The following is a 20,917-nucleotide window of genomic DNA, read 5'->3' as shown; positions in this document are numbered from 1 at the left end:
GCTGCCACTACTCTTAGTGTTGTTATTGTTCCTGATCGCAGTGAAGTTTTTCTTTTACTGTTTCCAGTTATTAAGCACTTGTTGTGTGCCAGGCACAAGGTGAAGCATTTTTCATATAGTATTCCGTGTAGGCACGTACTTGAAAGAAAAAGGAAACATTTTATTGAGCCCTTTTTAATGTGCTGAGTCCTGTGCTGGATGCTTTATATATGCAATTTCATTGGTTCTCGCAATTGCCTTGGGAGGCAGCTAGAGTTAGTACTGTGTTATAGCCATGGTCAGGAAGGCTAGGAGATGGCGAGTGAACCTGATGGACTGCGTGAGTAATGGGAGAGCTGGATTTGAACCGTCGGCTTTTCTGATCCCAAAGCCTGTGTTTTCTCCACTCCACCTACCACAGCCTCACTGGATGGATGGATGGATGGATGGATGGATGGATGGATGGATGAGCAAACCAACCAACCTGATACAGTCAAATGCTCATTTTTAGGAAGTATGTATTTTGAATTATGGAGCTAGAATGAAGATATTCTCTCCTTTACACTCTATTTAATACCTTGACATAGTCCTTAGGTATCCAATGTCGCTTGTCAGCGGTGACATGGGGCTCTAACATGAACTCAGTTACATACCTTGCATTGTAAGGTGCCAGATTTCCTCAGTATCAGTTCGGGCATGTTGGTATATTAGTTAGGATTAATTTTAATGTAGCACCCAAAACAACGGTGGTTTATATAGGATAGAATTATCTGTATTTCTCTCTCAGGAGCAGTAACTTGGGACGCCAGCAGCGTGGGGCCAAGACGGCAGCTCACGGTTTATGGAGGACCCAGGCACCCTCAGTTTTCTCTGGATGACCACCACATTCCAAGAGTGAGGCTTTCATTTTATGGACCAATATATTGCTGGAGGGAGGAAGCCATGAAAAATAGCGTGCCCTTCCCTTAAGGAAACTTCCTGGAAGTCCCATAGGACACTTCCACTTCCAGCACCTCATGTGTGTGTAGGGACGGTCGTAGGACCCACCTCATAGGGTCTCACTGCCAGGGTCAAATGAGTCCAGTGCCCTCAGCAGTGCCCGGGGCTCAGTGAATGGCAGAGGAGTCTGCTATCTGTGCTTCCAGTGATGCTTCTGTGGTCACATCTGGGTTCTGGGCCCAGCAGTCTTGGCGGGCTTTCCCAAGCAGGACTTGTAACTGCTTTAGCTCTTGTGCCCTCCCATGCACAGTGGACAGCAACCGGTCCTGATGAATCTAGGTGGATGACGACTGTGGGTGAGGGTGATGATGATCGATACCTCTTAGTCCATGCCAGCCACATGCCAGTTGCTGGGCTAGATACCTTGTTTGATTATCTCCTTTACTCTTCTCACAAACCCTGTGAAGTCGATAGAATCATGGTCATCGTTTTGCAGATCAGGGAGCTTGGGCTCAGTGGGAGGTGGAGTGACTTGCTCCAGGACACGGAGCTTGTGGTGGGGCAGGGGCTGGAGTGCAGGGAAGTTAGGCCCCTAAGCTTAGGGTTCTACTGGGGATCCCCATTGCCCTCCATATCCCTTTAGGTCTCTCCGCCTCTGAAATTTCATCTCCTTTTGGAGGGTCAGCCTGGTCCCATATTTCCCGCATCATCTCGATGCTGTTCTCTCCATAGGGACCTTTGAGTATTCCTGCATTTTCTTTACTGAATGAGAAATGCCCGAACCCGGACATTACTGGCATCGGGGATATCTGTGTGCCCTTCTCCACAGAATTTTCGAGTGTCAAGTCTGAATTCGTCCTTGGAGGAGAGTAAAATGGAGCAACATTTCATTGTCTTTTAAATGCTCTCCTGATGAACGGTGATGATGGAGGTCCTGGTCGTTGTGAACACATTGTTAAGGAAAGCGAGTAAAATTATGCCCAAATTGCCTCGTGGTCCATTGGTGATGTGTAGCCAATGAGAACGTTGCCATGTTCTTTAAAAGCCATAATTAACTCAGGCCCCCAGGGGAGCCTTTGCTAACGCAATCAACTCATTTGCACTTATCAGTCAGAGAGACAGACCTGGAATGGAGTCCCTGCCTTAAGAAGTTGTTTACAATTTAATCTGTCCTCCAAAATCTCCAGTGACTAGGATCACCAGGATTGCCCACCCACCCACCGTCTGGAGTGAATCTCCACCTAACTTTTTGCTGTGGGGCTGACTTCTGACCTGACAGTTCTCCTTGAGGAAAATGTCTCACTAATCAGTATTGCCTGGAGTTGGTGGGAGGGAACAAGAATGACGAAGCTGAAATGAAGGAGCAAATTAACGGTGCTCGGAAAAATGTGAGCGAGGTGCGGAGAGGGGGGAAAAAACAGCCCCCAGCCACCAGCTTCGGCTGGGGAGACCTCCTTCCTGCAGGTGGAAGTTTGGGCCCAAGCGGCTCTTTAGTGACGACTCTCGGTTCTCATCCAGAGAGAACCACTGGGGGAGCCGTAATGATCGCGATTGATTAGAATCTTGGCCTATGGCGGTAAGAGCTCTATTTACTTGGGTAATTAAAGTGGTGATGGATTTGCATGGCTGATTTCAAGATCTCTAGTCTGCAGATGAGTGCCTTTAGGGGCGGACTGGGAAGGAGCACCTCCTTGTTGTAGAGTATCTGCACCTGACTCGAGCATCTCAGCGAGGGGAGCCAGCGAGTATTCCCACAAAGGCTGCATCTCATCTTCAGGTTGATCCTCGTCTTGAGCACTCTGGCCCTTTCATGACACTTTTTCCCCCAGGGAGATACCATTTTCCAGGAAGGCAGGGTCTGCTAGCACACTTAGGAATAGAGATTGCTTTCTTTCTCTTCTCTGAGAGAGGCAGGACACTGGCAGGAAGAGCATGGGACAGGCCTGGGTTCAATTCCCACCTCGTCCTTACAAACTGCGCAATTTTCTTTAAGCTCTTGGAACCTTAGTTTCTTGATCAGTAGAAGGAAATAATAATGTTTACCTTTTGTGGTTGTGATGAGGACTTAGGATTTGTATGTGCGAAATGCTAAGTCACCTTTGGGCACCGAGGAGCCTCCAAATGATGATGGTTGTTCGTATCATCATTCGTAGCAGAGCAAACTGAAGCACGGAGAGGGTGAGGGGCTTTCTCATGGCCAGTGGTAGGCGATGGCGGTGAAACCCGTGTTTCGCTCTAAATCCCGGGTGCCACGTTGCTTCTGTTAATGACTCCTTTGCCTCTATCTCCTGAATACCTTTTGTTAAGGGACGGTCCAGGACTCAATTCTAGTTTTGCAGATGCCTCCCCTTAAGCCCCTCAGGACCTCATTGAGAGAGGGCAGACACTGCTCCGGGCACCCTCTGCCACGTGGTGTTTGGGGCAGACGAGACGGGTTAAGAGCTGACAGATATGCAAGAGGGTGCTGTAGCTCAGTGATAGTGAGGGTGTTAGGGGACTTTTTTTATTTCTTTTTGGGACAAGGGAAAAATGAACCACAGTATTTTGACAGTTTTTAAAGACAGTTTGACCAAAAGTTGTCCATGCCATGCTGGCTTTTTACTGTGCCCCAGCCCCCAAGAAAAGCCCTCTGCAACTGAATTGGAATATCGTGTAATGAAGTAATCAGAGAACCTATCATTACATGCCACGTGTGACTTATATAACGTCATGGCATATGTGAGAACTGGTGATGTGAGCTGTCCCCTGGATACAGTGTATCCCAGGCCCCCGGCAACCTGGAGAAGGGAGAGCCTCGGGGGCCCGGGTGACTTCAGTGTTCCATCCCAAAAGAAACCAGAACCGCACACCCCACCGCCAGGATCTCGGCCCGCGGCCAGGTCGGATCAGCCTAGCAGTGGGAAGGCTGCAAATTCATCCTAGGTGGCGACGATGTCTGAAAAACATACTCTCGTCAGCACATCTGGTGGGGGTTCCTAGCCTGTCCATGGCCAACCAGAAGGAAAGCCAGCCTTTCCTTCTCATGCTTCCTCCTTGTATTAGAGGCCTGCAAAGAGCAGGGGCCACTCTTTGCAGAGCGTAGGGACTGGGAAGGTGGGGAGAGGGAGGAAAGAGCAATAACAGGAGTGAAAGGATTGAAATAGATATTCCGACAAACCTGCCTCACTCAGAACTCCAGCTAACCAAGGCTGTCAGTGGGTCCACATACCCGCCAGCTACCGTAGTTCACATTATACACTCTTCCAATTACCTGAAATCTCACTTAAAATTCAGCACATCCCCTGGGGCATTCAAATAATCAAAGTTTGCCTGTCAAAAGGAATACTGGAGAGGGGAAACCACCAAGATGACTCCGAGGAAGATAGATTATGAAAAAAAAATGATCTTAGAGAATGGCATTAGAGTCATTAGGTTACCAACTTGAAATTGCTGAAGTGTTAACTGAAAATTAGAGGTGAGCCCAGGCTCAGGCTGGGGTCGTGGAAATACTCAGGAAGGTGTACAGCCGGAGACTGAGGTCTGGGCACGCACAGGAGAGGCCCACAGGGTGGGTTGCGTTGCGAGGCCGGCATTGCCGTGGGGCGGGGACTTCAGCGCCCGGCACAGTAGCATGTGGTTGGTGCCACGTGGCTCTTTATGCTGCAGATGCTTCAGCTCAGCCTGGCCAGGTTAGATATACTCGTACATGTATCTCCAAGCGACGGTCGTTGTCTGCCTACCTAGCGTGGGGAATCTGTAAGACTTCAGGAGATGAAGGTGGTGAACTGAGGATGTGGCCGTGTGACATAAGGAAGTGCTCATTCTAAGCGATAAAGATGAGCGCTTCTCCGTACGCATGGAGTTTATGTCACTGGACGTTTTTCTTGTAAACGTGATGCTACAATGGGCTTTAGAGATTGGGGCTTAATAAATGGATGGGTCCGGCACAAATAATGCCTCTTTTTTATTACAAAATCCTTTATTACAAAACCACAAGCGTGTAATTCTGTAACATAACAGTATCACGCTGAAGCACACCGTATGACATTTTAGGGGAAATGTTCGAATTAAAACTCTAAGTTATTACACCCATATTATTACCTCTACCAGCCACACTCAAGCAGGCATTACTTCTGCCGGACCCTGTGCATTACAGATATATAAGTGAATTTTAATATAATAGGTATATATACATACTTTTCAGCTTAGTGAAAACTGAAATTTGTTGACTTCTCAGATATTGACTGAGCGCGCACTCTGGGGCAGGAGCTGTGCTTGCTCTGGAGATGCAGAGGCGAATGACCCTGGTGGCAAAGAGGCCTTGGCAGTGGGGAGATAGACAGGTGGGCGGGGGGCAGCGCTGCAGGGTGTGGCACGCTGACCAAGGTGTAGCCAGAATGCCTCGTGGCCACCGGGAGCCAGTTCTTACTCGGCCCCAAGGATGGCAGGGGGCTCTCCAGCAAGGACTTGGGAGCTGGGTCCAGGACAGGACGAGAAAGAGAGAGGGGAGGAGATTGAGTATGGGGTACCTGTAGGAGGGACTGACGGTGACACAGTGGGCAGGGGAAGTCCGAGAGGTGGGCTGCAGGAATGTATTGAAGGGCTTTTTTTTTTAATTGTTCAATTACAGTTGTCCCCATTTTTCCCCTGTGAAGGGCTCTTGTTTACCAGCCTCCAAAAATGCCTAGAAACATTTTTAAAGAAGAGTGGCAGGACCTAATTGATGGCTTTCAGAGAGACTGGCACCTGGACTAGACAGGGAGGGAGACAAAAGGAGGATGCTGAGATGGCCCCGACCAGAGATCACCGGGCAGGTCCAAGCAGGGGTTCCGGGAATGGGGGGAGTGGCTTATTTGAGGTTGGAGAAGTTACGTCGATTGTTGAGTCCTGTTTACCTGGAGCTGCTTATTGGGTGGGGAAGGAGGTTTTCCTGGCTGGAGGAGGGAGGGGAAGGAGAGAGAGGGCAGTAAGAGACTGGGAAGTTAAGGGGGGTCAGAGGAGGAAATACCTCTAAGAGTGAGTCTGTAGTTGAGAAGTTTCTAAATCATTCCTGGGCTTGAGCGTCATGCGTTTATCATGACACTGAGAAGCCTTGTGGATTAACAGGCCGTGTTCGTGCAGCGGTGAGTGAGGGCAAGTCTGATCGCATCAGTGCCAGTCTCCAAGGACCCCCAGCCCCTGTATGACGGAGAGGTCCCCCGGCGGAGAGGTCCCTCCCTGCCACCCCACTACCTCCGTCTCCCTCAGCAGTTATCTGGTTGTAAAGCCATCCAGATAGTAATGTAGTATGTCAGATAGTCGTTTAATTATTATGATCTTCCTTGTAGCAATTATGACTTGCTTTATTGCAGATAACAGTAAACGGGTAGATAAAAGCCACTCGGTAGTGAAAACTGTGGGTTCCGCTTCCCAAGGTGATAAGCACAAGGCTACCTTCATGGTGTTTGTGGGCGGGCATGAATTAACGTCGACAAATGAGTTATGAGCTCTGCTTTAAAAACGTAATTGGAATGCAATTCAAAAGAGAGCTGTTTTTGAAAGGACAATAAAAATATTTCATGATATCTAGTATACACGCCAAAAACCGGGCGCGTGTTATTGAGTTCGTTCCATTTGAATTTCACCGATTGCCCAGTCTACTTGGTGTGCGGCCTTTCCCCCTCTGCAGCGGGTAGGTGCCCACCCCACGGCGGCCGCGGAAACTCCGCCCCTGTCTCTGTGTTTCTGTGTATGATTAATAGAGACTCCGAAACTAATTAAAATAAAAAGGATTATTATTAAATACCCGCTGTTTCTTTTTCAACCTTTCTTGGTTCACGAGAAGGGGAACAAGGTTGAGAAAGAAGCTCCATAGAGCGGGTCTGCCTCGGCGACTGTGGCGAACGCCCCCTGTTTTCTCACTTCCCAGCACTCATTTCTCCTTCTCAACGGCACCTCCTCCGGGAGGTGGCACCGCGGGATGGGATGCAGTCTGGAGGGGCAGCTCGAAGGGACACGATCTGGTTGGCTTGTCCTCCCCCAGGGCACAGGGTGGCGCTGACCTGCCGTAGGCCAGCTGCAGACGCCCTGGAGCGCAGAGACGGAAAGACCAGCACACTGTGAGTTCAGCTCTGCCCCGTTGGGTGGACCCTGACCTGGCTTTCCTCACTGAGACCTGGTGGTCCCTGGTCCTACCTCAGCCTCCGGAGCCCCCTTGCTGCCTGCCTGTTTCTGAGTTTACTTCTCTGCCCTCCTGCCAATTCCATGAGTGCTACCATCCTTCCAGTACATTCATTCCCTCGTTAGAGAGTCCGTTGCTGTTGCTCATCATGCAACGATCCTGATGGGTAGACGCAGAGAACCATCCGACTCTGTCTCGGATTACCTTTGCGATGAGGGATAAATTGACCTCTTTGAGCGTCAGCGTCCTCGTCTCGAAAATGGGGCTGACCATACAACCTGTTTCTCGGGGCAGCCCTGTGGATTAAATATGTTTCAAAGGGGGCATTTAGCACCATTTGGAAAGTAGTAATGTTCACTGCATAGTTAGTGGCTGCCTCATTCACTGCTATAATCAAATAAAGGTCTTCTCGTTATTATCGTTTTGGGCACATTGTAGACATTCAAAAAAATACTAACTTGTTTTCTTCTTCCTTTCTTTGGAAAACAAGCCAACCCTCCCCCCCTTTTCTGGGGTTAGAAAGGAGAGCAAATACCCCTGGCCCCTACACCACACATGCATTTGACGAGCAGAATTACACCTTGACTAGGGAGTGAAAACAAAGGCATAAGGAGAACTGAGTGTGTGTCCCTTGATCCTACTTGAGTGACCAGAAAGTGGGACATTTTTCTGTGGTTTGCCCTGCTTGGCTCAGCTCTTTAGGGTGCGGGTGGGTGGCCGTGTGACCCAGCCACCCACTAATGTGATGCTGATGCCAGCTGCCTTGGCTGAGTCTAAACCCATGTGTGCGTCTGGTAGCAACCTGCCAAACTATATTGTGTTAGACAAGGTGAAAACAAACCCCACATCAAAAAGACCAAAACCAGTGTGTGCTTTGCAGGCCTGACCAATCAGATCAAACTGCAGGATCCAGAGGCATGCCTGCAAAGTGGGGGATCTGAACCCCAACCACCTTCCCCTCCACATGTGAGCTTGGCAACAAATTCTACCCAAGGTGTACATAGTCCAAGAGAGTTCACACCACAGGATTGTCAACACACACAGATGTAGGGAGAGGCCCCGAGACTGAAAATCTATTCTGTAAGCAGAGGGCAAGAGAGACCAAAGAAAGAGGCTGGCCACTCTGGCCTGATAATTAATGGAGGTCATTAAGGGAAACTTACCTACCAAGCGTGTCTTGGGCAGCTGCAAGATGAAATGGATCTCTACACCCACTTGGCAGGGGCCAAAGAATGACATGGGTCAAGGAGGGGCATAGTGTCGGGTACTAGTGAGTGAGTGCTACCAGGTGCGGGAAGTTACTTTACACGCTGAACAGGTCAGGACGACAACCAGTTCCAAGACGCAGCACATAGCTGGAGGTGGGGGCGGGTGGGGCTGGCTTACCTCAGAATGAGCATCAGTTACAGTCAGTCTCTAAGGGGGTTTGCAGAAAGCATTGTCCGTTCTGGTCCAGGTCCAACTTGAGGGACAGACAGCGGTCACATCGTGGAACAGTCTCCCCCTCCACAATGATATCAGGATGCAATTGTCTTCCTAAAAGGATTCTTAATGTCACTCCTCTGGTCCGAGACCCCTGGGGCTCCTGCTTGCTGGAAGAATAACATGTGAACTCCGTTTGGGCCCTTCCCGACCTGACCACCACCTCCCTCCCTCCCCAGCTTCTTTGCATGCAGCTTTTATTCCCCCCACCACCAAGCCAGCCCAGCACAGACCCCTCCCTCTCCAACAGATCATCTTCCTGAGCCTCACCTCTGCACTTTGCTGTGGCTGCTTGCCTGCCCAAGAGTATTGTTTTCTTGTCCCCACTACCTGTCACGACTTCCCTTATCCCCAAACAGAAGGAATTCCTCTGCTTGTTTTTTTAGAATTCCTTTCAAACGTTCATATCTTCTTCCAACTCTTTGAGAACCTTCTTCGCCAAGCTGTGCTCACTCTCCTAGTGATACAAAGAGTGCTGATAACAACGTGCATGCAGCCCTTACTACTTTCAGTGTTTTCCATGTATGAGTGAATTCTTTTCATTCTCACATCAGCCCTCTGAAGGTACTATAATGATATCATTTGGGAAACTGAGTCACGGGGAAGCTAAGTGATTGATCACACAGTTAGTGAGTGGCAAAGCCAAGGTTGAACTCAGGTATCCCAGCTCTTCTGCCACGTTCTCAACGTCTTTTCTCCGTTCCGGGAGCCTTGTTTGTATCTCCTTATAGCATTTAGCATAATATTACTAACAATAGTTACTACTGTTAGTAACTGTTAGTAAATGATGGTTAGGCTCCTTATGACCTATTTTATTACATTAGTAATTATGATCACTGTAAAAAAAATGTGCCAGGGACCATTGTAAGTCTATAGGCAGTTATGTCTCTCTAGGAGGAATATACACCTCAGTTTGGGAGTATGGAGAGAGTGCTGAACTTGGGATGAGAAGAGTCCTCAGTTCAGGTTTTAGCTGCGGGTCCTACCAGCCAGCCTTGAGTGAGTCAGTACACTATTCTGAGTCCCAGTTTTCCCATGTGTAGAACGAGGGGCCTGGCTTGGGTGATTCCTACGGTCTTCACTGGCTGTGAGTTTGACAATCTGTAAAATGGGGACAATGCTACATGTTACAGGGATGTTGAAGCTGTAGTAAGACAATGTATGAAGACTTCTCATTCACTTCAGAGAGATCACCAGCTGTGTATCGTGCCTTGTTCTTTGTGCTGGGGATGCGGAATGAAAAAGCCAAGTCCTTGCTTTTGTTGTTGGAGATACCAACAATAAACCAGTAATTTGTTATATAACTCAAGGTCAAGTACTGAGAGCTGTGAAGGAAAGCATGAGGGGTTTGAGAGTCTGAGTGGTGGCAGATCGGAGCCAGCTTTCTGAGAAGCAGATATTACAGTGGAGATTTGAACGGAGCCAGGGAGCAAGCCAACAGTCCAAGCAGAGGGAACGAGAGTGCGAAGGCCCTGAGGCCGGAGTGGGCTCAATGTGCTCAAAGACTACAACGGAGGCCAGGGAGGATGCAGAGCAGGGAGCAAAGGCAAGTGGAAGGACTAGATTTTGTTTTAAATGTAGTGGGAGGCCACGGGGGATTTTGAGCTACCACGTGCTGCCATCTGTTTTTATCTTCCTTGTAGGTGAGCAGAGGCAGGAGGTGGAAGCAGGAGGCTAGGGCCACAGTCCAGTCAAAAGATGATGGTGGCTTGAATGAGGGTGATTGTGGTGGAAGTGGGTGCGAAGTATTCTAATTCGATGTAGCTCGTGAAGGTAATGCCCATGGGATTCGCTGATGGATTAAATGAGGGCTGGGAGAGAAGGAGAAGAAGCAAGGATGACTGCAAGGGTTTTTGTGGAAAACTGAATGTGGTTTGCACCAATTACCAAAAGGGAAGATTTGGGGAGGGGAAGGTTCGAGGGGAGACCAAGGGTTCAGTGTAAGATGCTTCTCAGATGCTCAGATGGTCGTGCACAGCTGGGCATCAGTGTAAGGCATGCGGGTGACAGGGCTGAGTTGGTGGAATCAATGTGGGTGAAATTGGCACAGAGATGACTGTGAAAACCTTTGGAGTGAATGAGACCCCCTGGAATGGGCTGGGGGTCATGGTGGGATTAGAGTTAGCCAAAAGACAAGGGCTAGGGCCCTTGTCACAACGGCCACAGCTACACCTGCCAGTTGTCTTTGAAAAATAAAGTGTCTCATATCTGTGATCCAGCTGGCGAAGACCCCAGGGTGGCGAGCCTGTCATGCACTCAGCTAGCCCGAAGTCTCAGGGGTGTGGAGGTGGCTGATCACTGAGCAAATCCACGGGGAGCTCCTTGCCCCTCAGCCACTGCCCCTGGAGTAGGATTGAAAAGGTCCCAGCGGGGATGCTAGTTTTCCAAACAGGGTCTGGAAATACCATGAATTAAAATGCATTTGCTTTTAGTTCCCCAGTTATCTCCAAGAACATCTTGTTAAAAAATATGATTGGCCTCAAGAGAGGTAGTATGTGGATCTGCTAATAACTTATTTGGTACCATTATGGAATAGTGAAAAGAGCCTGGAATTTATAGGTAGGAGTCCTAGTTTGAGGTGACAGTTGTTAGTTATGTGACTCTGAGAAAGGTAATTCATCTATTGTGTCAGTAAAATAGGAAGAACTTTTTGTCCCACTTGTCACATAGTGTTGACTAGCAAATGAGAGTGTCTGTGACAGTGTTTTGTATGCCGTAAATGCTACTAAAATAACATCTTCCATTTTGAAAAAGTTTACGCAGCCAAAGTTTAGCATTTCTCTTTTATTGCAAGCTCACAGTAGATGCAGTGAGGTGGGCAGACCAGGTATTAATTAATCCAAGTTGTGCCTCAATCCCAAAGACATGGCTAATTATTTCTATCACGTAACGGCCTTTATTTGGTGCCTTTCATACCTACTCATGACTCAGAGCTCATTCCGAGAATCACCTTCTCTGTGTAGCTTTTCCTCTCGCCTACTGCCCACCCACCGGCCTCATTTTTGCCTCTCTGGGTGCCTTTCACTGAATGTTTACTGCCTGCATGAAAAATGTGCAGAGTGGTTTATTATAAAATAGTAGTTTCCAAACTTTTTAAATGATAGTCCACAATAAATGCATAAAAGTATGCATACCTATGTATTTCTTCTCACACACATATCCAAAAAAAGTTCCACAAAGCAATGCTTACCCTTCCTGCACAGGACTCATGCTGATGTTTTCTGTTCTATTCTGTAACTTTTTTTCTTTTTTTAAGAAAATGAGGTTCTGCAACTGAATCGATTGCGCTGCCCACATGAACGTAATGGTGCCCCACAGTTTGGAAAACGCTGTTATGGAACACGCTGGCCGTCAGGGACCCTGTTCTTTGCCAGTCGGTTGGGTCATCTGTGAGGCTTTCCCGCTCCAGCATTCATGCTAATTCTAAAGATGGAAGAAATTAGGAGGCTGTGGCAACAGCAATTCAGCATCGTGGCAGCTTGAACATTTACTGCGTGGAGAGTGCTTTTAGTTTTTCCTAGACGACATGAGGAAGTCGAAATCTAATAAATGCTTAGGTTTGGGGCAATTGCTGTGTGAGAAAGATCTGATTTTAGTCCTACCTATGTCATCGAGACTGTGTAGACGCAAGGGTGACTTCCAAACAGAAGTTAGGTTCCCTGTCCAGAATCCCTGGACCTCAAATGTTTCAGCTGCAGGAATTTTTTGGCATTTTTAAAAGGAATAATGCAGTAAGCACACTGTATATCTTATATCACCCCCAGTAGGCGTGGGCAGCAGCCTGTACTCAGACACATTGATCTATCTGCGCAGAAGGTATGAATATTCATACTCAGTGGTGAAACGACCCAAAACAGCCTCACATCCGCTGAGGTCATTAACAGGGTATGAATGCATTTGCAAGTTTTTAGAAATTTGGGGGTTTCCCAAAAAATCCATAAGGGATTGTGGAAGTAAAATTTTGTTTTCCCGGCTTCACGTTTTTCCTTTTCCACATCAACTGGAACATTTATCCCTTTCGGATACCAATGCTTGGCTAAATGCCTAACACGGAGGAGGCACCCAGGAAAGAATTGTTGAGTGAATAATGGGGGCCGACTACAGCTTATGGAACCCCCCTGTGAAGACCAAGCCGCTTTTGAGAAAAGAGCCCTCTAGTTCTCCGTGAGGCCCTCCGTCTCACCTTATTCCACTTCCCACGAGCGCATGGAGACCTCCTTGCTTCCGCTTCCCTGCCTCCTGAGGAGCAGAGGGGAGAGACGTTGGTAGATTTTTTTTTTTGTTTTTTTCCCCTTCTTCCTTCAGGCCTTGCATCCAAGGAAAGGAGAGGCAGGCCCACTAGTTTTAGAGAGAGGGGGTTGGGTGAAAACATAAATAAATGTTTGACCTGTTTGTCCTGGGTCTGAAAAATAGCCGAATGCAAAATTGCCCTTTCTTAGCTTTCTTGTGCTGGGAATACCAGCTCAAGGTAGTAACCAACACTGGGAATATTCTGAGTTTCTTCTGTGTGTGTGTGGTGGGGGGCGGGGAAGAGAATGCTTAGTGTGTTGGGAATTGGGATTTCACAGGGTTGGCTCTACAAAGATCTGGGTTCGAGTTCTGACTCTGCTAACCCCTTGGCACATTACAGAAACTCTTCCGTTTAAGCTCCACGTACTTCTTTAGAAGATGAAGATAAACTGTGCTCTTGTGAAGACTGAAGGTGATCGTACATGGAAAGCATTTGTCACCCAACTTTGGGATTTCTTGTTGTTGTTGGCAGTGATGGTGGAACTGTTAACCCTGGCCAGAAGCACAGAGCAGGAGCATATACAACCTCCACCGCTGCCCGTTCTATGATAGGGTCTGTTCAGTCAGGATGGTCTCAGTCATGCTCTGGTAACAAACATCCCCCCCCACCACCACCACCCTGCAAACCTCTGAAACTTCACACCGTGAATGTTCATCTGTGGATCACACAGATTTCTCCATGGACCCCAGTGACTCTCCAGGGCAGTTCGTCTGTGTGTTGGCTCCACTCTCCAGGCTGATTTGTTCCTACAGCACCTCCATAGCAACACGCGCTCACCTAGCAGCGGGGGGGGCGAGAAAGCCTGGCGATTCTCACCTTGACTCTTAAGTGCTCCCACCCTGTATGTTTCTCACATCCCCTCCAGTCCCACTTTATTGGGTAAAGCGAGTTACATGGCTTTGCCTTCAAAGTGGTGGGGAAGGACAGTCCCTCCCCCTGTCTGGACGTCAAGGGGACCTGGAAATACTGGAGAAGAGGCACTCGTGCTGATCACACAGACATTTACCCTTTTCTCACTCTTGTAAATGCAGCCGAGCACCCCTCCCAACCAGGCGGCTGAACCCCCTGCTGCGGAGAGACTCTGGCGTTGTCGCCACTGTCCTAGATGATCTTTCGGAATCACGGAGCCGGCTCTGTCCTCGACTCAGCAGAGCAAGCACTTTCCGGGTGCTTCAAGGAAGTCACGCCTCCCTGACAGGAGCCCCTCATCCCAGTGTTTTCCCTCACACCCTTCAGCCCCCAATGATATGGGGTGCTGGTGTTAAAATTATGGGTTCCTCCAGTTGGAGGGCACCCTGGGAACACCCCTCATACTCCAAATGTGGAAACCGAGGCCCAGGCTGTGTGTGCTTACTTTGTGCCTTGTGGTGTGTGGTTTTCCCAGGGTCCCAATAGCTGCCGATTAGCTCATTGTTAGACCTACATCTGGATGGAGGCCCCCTGCCCCATCGGGTAGCTTTTCTGCCGTCCTCCGCCTCCCACATCCACACCCACTCCTCCTCCTTCAGGAGCTGAGACGTCCGGAGCACTCGGCTGGCCCGGCTTTCTGTGTTATGATCAGCCGAGGGGCAAACCCCTGAATTTGCTGGTTGGTGAGAGCTCCAACAGGAGGCTCTTCGGCATCTGTTTTCTTTCCTTCCAGGTTTCTGTTGTTTATTCCCAGTTTGAGAGAGAAGAAATGGGACAGGCTAACAGCTGCCATCACAGGGACTCGCCCACCATCACTGTAGAACGAGAGTGAGAAAGGCCATCCCCACCCCCAGCACCCCCCCAGCACACACCTCCCAGAGGCTCGTATTGTCGTTTTATTGAGACTCTGCAGGTATAGGATGTTTGGACAGATACAGTGATATATACTGTATTTTTTGGACTATAAGACACCCCCCCCAAATCTGAGAGGAAAATGGGGGTGCATCTTATAGTTCGAATGTAGCTTACCTGGCTTGCTGGGGTGGGACAGCGGCAGCCTATGTTATTTATGTTATTAAATATTTTACCACACTTTCTGCTTCAATTTTTTTTTTCCTATTTTCCTCCTCTAAACCCTAGGTGCGTCTTACTGTCCGAAAAATTTGGTAGTTCATGCTTATACTTGGGTTTCAGTGAGGTAACGTTGGTTAATAACATTATTGAAATTGCAGGTATACAATTCGATGTCTGTATACTCTCGTGGGCTCACCACTCAAAATCTAGCTTCTTCCTTCTGTTACCATACATTTGACCCTTTTACCCATTTCGCCCTTCCCCACCCCCCCTTTCCCTCTGGTTACCATGATTCTGCTTTCTGCATGTGTGACTTTTTTGTTTGTTTTGTTAGTTACTTTTTCGTTGTATAGTCCCACATATGAGTGAAGTCATGTGATTTCTCTCCTTTCCCATCTCGCTTGTTTCACTTAGCAGAGGGTCCTTGAGATCTGCCCACGTTGTCGCAAACAGCAATGGTCCACCCTCCGTGCGTCTGAGTCGTGTTCCCCGGTGGTGTGCACCACACCTTCTTTACCCCGTCTTCCCTGGATGCACGCTTTGGTTTGTTCCGTGTCTTGGCTATTGCCAATAATGCTGCAATGAGCGTAGGGGGCACACCGACATTGATAGCTGTTAGGGAAATGCTGATGCTGGTTTAGAACCACTCCAGCACTGGAAGGTGGCATAGACACCCCCAGGATGGTTCTGAGACCATTCTGTGGCCCTGAACTTGGGGGTTGCTGCTGGCCTCTCAGTCCTTCCGAACTACTGTAGCCGGTTCTAACTCCTGAGACACCACGAAGTGTAGATGGGCGTGAGAATCACCTGTGCCGTGTGCTAACTGAAAATTCCTGAGCCAGTCACCAGAGACTCCGATTTAGTGGGGTCTGGGCTGAGGCCTGGGAATCTACATGCTTAAAAAATATTTTGTTTATTTATTTTTAGTGAGAGGGGAAGGAAGGGAGAATAAGAGGGAGAGAAACATTGATGTGTGAGAGATACATTGATTGGTTGCTTCTTGCACGTTCCCAACTATGGACCTGGCCCGCTACCCAGGCTTGTGCCCTGACTGGGAACGGAACCACTGACCCCTTGGTTGGGAGTCCAACACTCAGTCCACTGAGCCACACCCCCCAGGGTGGAATCTGCATTTTCACCAGCACCCCAAGGTGGCACAGAGCAGTCTTTTCCAGGGCCCCTTGTTGATGTGGCCACACAGGGCACAGGGGCTACCGGGGGGTGGAGGTATCCCACCTCGAGCCAGGGCAGCACCACTTTGAGCCATTTTAGAAATGAGGTTTCAGCCTAAGATGTGTTCTACTGATAGAAACAATTGGCGTGGAATACGATTTTTGAAATTCTAGACCATACAGAGCAGACGAAAGAGCAACCCGGCAGCGGCCGTCTGAAGACCACCCTTTGTGGGGTGGCTTCATCTTCTACGCGGAATGCGTTTGCTTTCTTACCCTTCATAGAGTCATAATCGTCCTGTTTTCCGTGCCCTGAGGGGAACTGGACTGCGGCGATCCTGGTCCCCGGGTCTTGGCAGCGGCTCTGTGCCTGGTTTCTGCCAGGTGCCTTAGACCCACAGGAAGGGCGCACCGCTCCCGAGGCCTCACTTGGGCCAGGCCCTGGGAGAGGGATGGCTCCGCTCTTGGATCCTCACGGTCCACAGTTCAAAGTCAGGGAACTTGAATTTGTACTTTGCAGGTAGTGGTGGCCCTGACCTGTTTCCCATCAGTAGACCGGATGTTGCAACTCCACTTGCCCACTGTCCCTTACAATGTCTCCATGCCACTGGGGTTTTCTTTCCTGGAGTCGGAAGACACTGAGTATCTTTGGGGCTTCCTGTTTGGATCTGACAAACTGAAGGGACAAAGGTGGCTGTCTTGGTGACACCAATACTAATAGCACTGACAATGGAGGCTGCTGATTCAGGGCAAGGAACTGCAGGCACAAGGGCAGGCCTGTTCAATTGTGTGTAAACGGTATTTTTTTTTCCTGTGAAGTCTCAATACCTCCCGTAGGACGTTGCAGCTGAGGTTTCTGAGCCACTTGCCTTTGATATTTACTCACTGGGGATTTGACTCTCGAGAAATCACTGTGGCAACAGAACCATTTTGCCTCCACGAAGACGATGTCAAAGTCTTAAAATCCAGGACGTTTTAAGGCAGGGTTCCAACCTCATTACTGCCAGGGATAAGATTCACCCAAGGTGGAAGTGTCTTCTCTTAGAACACAAATCCGTCTCGGAATGGCTTTTCTTTCCCCTTTGTTTTGGAGGCTAAGCAATTACTTTTTTTTTTAAGGGGGAAAAATTGTGCTAATGCACAAAACTCTCTTTTTCCCCTTTCATTTATTTGAAATGAAACTTAACAAAATCAGTTCCGAGCAAGCACTATATATGAGTAATGCTTTTTGTCCCTGGAAGGGCCTGGCTCCAGCGGCACGGGAGTGCTGATTCCCTCCGCTTTGTGCGAGCGTCCGTAATGACAAAGTGCCGGTGTCAGAGTGTATAATGAAACTATAAATTGTTTTCATGAACGCTCTGAATTTGGTCTTTTACGGGGCAAATTCAAAAGGTACTTCCTGCCACATTTCACACATGCGAACGGCACCAGACCGCGCAGCGTAGCCAATAGAAATAAAGAAGTCCGGCGGAGGCTCACCCTGGCTCATGTGGTGGGTGACCGTCAGGGGAGGGTGGTGCTGGAGAGGTGGAGAGGTGGGGGGAAGGAGGCACAAAGAGTTCCTGGGAGGTGCACCTGAATGTTTGGGGTAATTCAAAATGTGGCTAAAATACTGAGCTCATGAAATTGGTCGCTGTGGGAGGAGCTGCACCAGAGACACAGAAGTTGTGCAAATCTTGGCCAAGCTGGTGAACGACGACTCTTGAGGGAGAGAGCACGTCTGCTGCTGCCTGGACAGGTGCAAGATATTGCAGAGATCTATGGTTCAACTAAATTATTTTTAATAGCATTTTTGTGTTTTTTTTTAAATCATAAAAGCCATATGGGTTTGTTCTAGAAAATTTAGAAAATGCAGAAAAGCAAAAAGGGTAATATTTTAAAAGCATGCCAATTATTTCGCTACCAAGTGATAATAGTAATGTACAAATGTGTTATTAAATGTGTTTCTGTGTCTATCATTTTGTAAAATTTTAAGAAAATTGTACATAATCTTACCTGGATATATACGTCCTTTTTAAACAAAAACTGGGGCCCAGCTATCTACCTATTGGGCTATATAGCTCTTGAAAGGTGTTCTACTATTTTACTTATTTGCCAAGGAAATGATTTCATCAGCCCCAGTTTGCCAGAGTTCATGAACATCCAAGATCTCGGCTCTGTCGTGAGGGAAGTAGGTCAGGTATTGCCGCGGCCTTCCAGTGCGTGTCAGTTACTGACAGATGCGTCTGGGTCTACGATCTCTAAAAACAAAAAAAAGCAACAGAACAAAACATAAAACCAACCCCGCAGGGTGCGTTACTCGGAGGCCTGCTGACGTTTTGACCAGTCGCTGGGGTTTATTTTGCAGTACCTGGTGTGCAAAAGGAAGCTGGAGAGCAAGAAGGAGGCCCTGCTGATCCTCTCCAAGGAGCTGGACACATGCCAGCAGGAGCGGGACCAGTACAAACTCATGGCCAATCAGCTGCGAGAGCGCCACCAGTCCCTGAAGAAGAAGCACCGGGAGCTGATTGTACGTATCACGTCGCAGTGACGTGCCTGGTCCCGCGTTAAGATAGAAAAGAGGGCATTTCAACACGCTGTTTCTTCATAAAGGGGTTGAATTCAAACAGTTCCAAAGTGGAAAAATTAAAAAGTGGAAGTCATCGTCCCTATTTCCTCCACGACCCAATTCCACAGGCTAGTCACGTGCACATCCCCCCCCCCCCACTGCTCACATGGGCACCTATGAATCATGCTCACATATGTATGTGTTTGTGTGCCTGTTTACTTATTAATTTGTTCATGTGGAGTGTTTTTTAAGAAGACTTGTGTTATAAATCTGCCCTGTCTAATACAGAAACCACATGTGGTTATTTACATCCCATTTTAAATTAATTGGAATTAAATGGAATTGAAAACTGGGTTCTTCAGTCTCATGCCATTTCATGGACTCGGTTGACATCAGCGGCCGGCTGGTGGCGACAGTGTTGAGGTGTTGACTTGCATCACTGTGGAACGTCTCAGGGGGCTCCTGGGTCTGACAGCTGGATGCAGGATGTTCCCCTGCTCCAGAGTGAGGTCGGATAGCATTGCGTGCATGCTGTTCTAAAACTTGCTCTTTTCGTGCAACTCTTTGTTTTGGACACCTCTCGAGGCCACACTTACAAGTTTAGTTCTTTTTTAAAAACAGTTGCATAGTAATATTTCCACAATTTTTTAACCTTTCTCTTATCATGAGCATTTAGGTTCTCTCTAGGGTTTCATAGAGCAAGACTTTTAAGGGTATACATTGTACGGAAATAGAGGAAACCAACAGCACAGTGCTATTTTGGATACTTGCTCCTTTTTTTTCCTCATGGATACAACCGCCTGTTTAAGCGCAGGCACTGTCGCTAACATGAGCTGCCTGTGCTGGGATCACTGCTCTGTCCTGGACCAGAAACAAAGATTCCTCAGGTTAAAGTAGTGTTGATGGATACTCGGACAGTGTCAGGTAGCAGTGCTCTCCCTCGTGTGACATTTGCTCATTCTCCAGAGGTATTTGTATTCCTGGGTGATCCGCAAGGGAGAGGATTGAATCCTTTAAACACAAACAGTCTGATACGACGGCAAGTTCTCAGTTAATTTTCTTTTATTTTGATCATTATCCCTTCCACACCCCTCGAATTATTCTATTCATAGAAAAAACTCAAGTGATCTGTTTAAAAAAGGAACTCAACTCGGACCAAATGAAGTGTAAGTTTTGGCTCTGCTCAAAAATAGTTTTGATAAATGTAGTTGTTTTGTTTTTGTTTGTCGGTTCACATCGTTTTATTTTTATTTTATTTTTAAAGGGTTTTTGTTGTTGCCGTTGTTATTTTCATGTGAGAGAGAGGGGAAGGGAGAAAGAGAGGCATGGATACCAGAGATCAAAGCTGCAGCCTAGGCATGGGCTCTGACCAGGAATCCAACAGGCGACCTCTCACTTGAAGGAATGATGCTCCAGCCAGCGGAGCCACACCAGCCAGGGCTGGTTCACATAGTTTGAGAAAATATATAGGCTTGGTCCTAGTTGGAGCTGATCCCTTAGAGCAGGAGTTTTCACCAGGGGCCACATCAGCCTCGTGGCTGCCTTCAAAGGGCTGAGTGTAATTTTAGGGCTGTATAAGTGTAACTACTCCTTAACTAGGGGCAAGGAGCTTGGGTAGAAACAAGGTGCTGGACCAAGTAAAACAAGGTGGAAGGCTGGATTCAGCCTGTAGGCCTTGTGTTTGCCTCCTGTGTCTTAGAGACTTTTCCAAAACAACTCTGGTTCAGTTTATAGTTAATTTTTTAAGTGTATTTGAGCTTGGTCTAGCACATTTCTGGTTGTAGGGGGTGGGAGTTGGGAGGGTCTGAATCTAAGCACATTTTTTAAAAAAGCTAAAATGTAGCCCTTGTTTCTTCATAGGATGGAGATCCGTCACTTCCTCCTGAAAAGAGGAAACAGGTAAGACTTATTCTTGCTCTTGGATAATTCTTGAATTGTTTTCACTGGTGCCTTGCAGCAGTTAGGGGGGTCAGGGAGTTCCACAATGTATAGAGAAATCTTTCATTTTCCAGAGGCTTCTGTACTACTGGAGGGAGTGGGTGGTCAGGATATTGTGACTGCCAAGAGGGGATGGGGCGGGGTGGAGGGTGAAGGACGCCCGGTGAGGTCCAACAGGGTGGAAGAGGACACCCCAGGTGACCACGTTGTCCTTCTTCGCTGGGAATGCTGTTGGGAAACCATGAGTGAGTTGAGGGTTCGTGGTTATAACACTTCAGCTTTCTCTTCCGTGAAGGGCACTCTTCTGCTATTTATCTTCTGCCACTGCAGACATTTTTAAAATTTCATATTTTATTTATACTTTATACTCTAGTATCGTTAGCATACAATACTCTATTAGCTTCGGGTGCGGTGATTCAACATTTGCATACCTTGCGACGTGACCG

The 20,917-nt window shown here is 48.0% G+C and overlaps 1 protein-coding gene across 2 annotated transcripts in view; it reads left to right on the top strand.

Moving 5' to 3' along the window:
* CCDC149 (coiled-coil domain containing 149) overlaps positions 1-20,917 on the top strand; it is a 95,930-nt gene that overhangs the window by 17,244 nt on the left and 57,769 nt on the right. For both annotated transcript variants that reach the window (XM_045834496.1, XM_045834497.1), the window contains exons 2-3: positions 18,333-18,494; positions 20,394-20,432. In XM_045834496.1, the coding sequence (XP_045690452.1) occupies positions 18,333-18,494; positions 20,394-20,432 (201 nt within the window). The remainder of the gene's footprint in view (positions 1-18,332; positions 18,495-20,393; positions 20,433-20,917) is intronic.

Source organism: Phyllostomus hastatus, unplaced genomic scaffold (genome assembly GCF_019186645.2).
Source record: "Phyllostomus hastatus isolate PE091 unplaced genomic scaffold, TTU_PhHast_1.1 phas_contig_196, whole genome shotgun sequence".
In the NCBI taxonomy this organism is placed as follows: Eukaryota; Metazoa; Chordata; class Mammalia; order Chiroptera; family Phyllostomidae; genus Phyllostomus; species Phyllostomus hastatus.
Note: the sequence above shows the minus strand (reverse complement) of the source record. Positions and strands in the feature narration are given on the sequence as shown.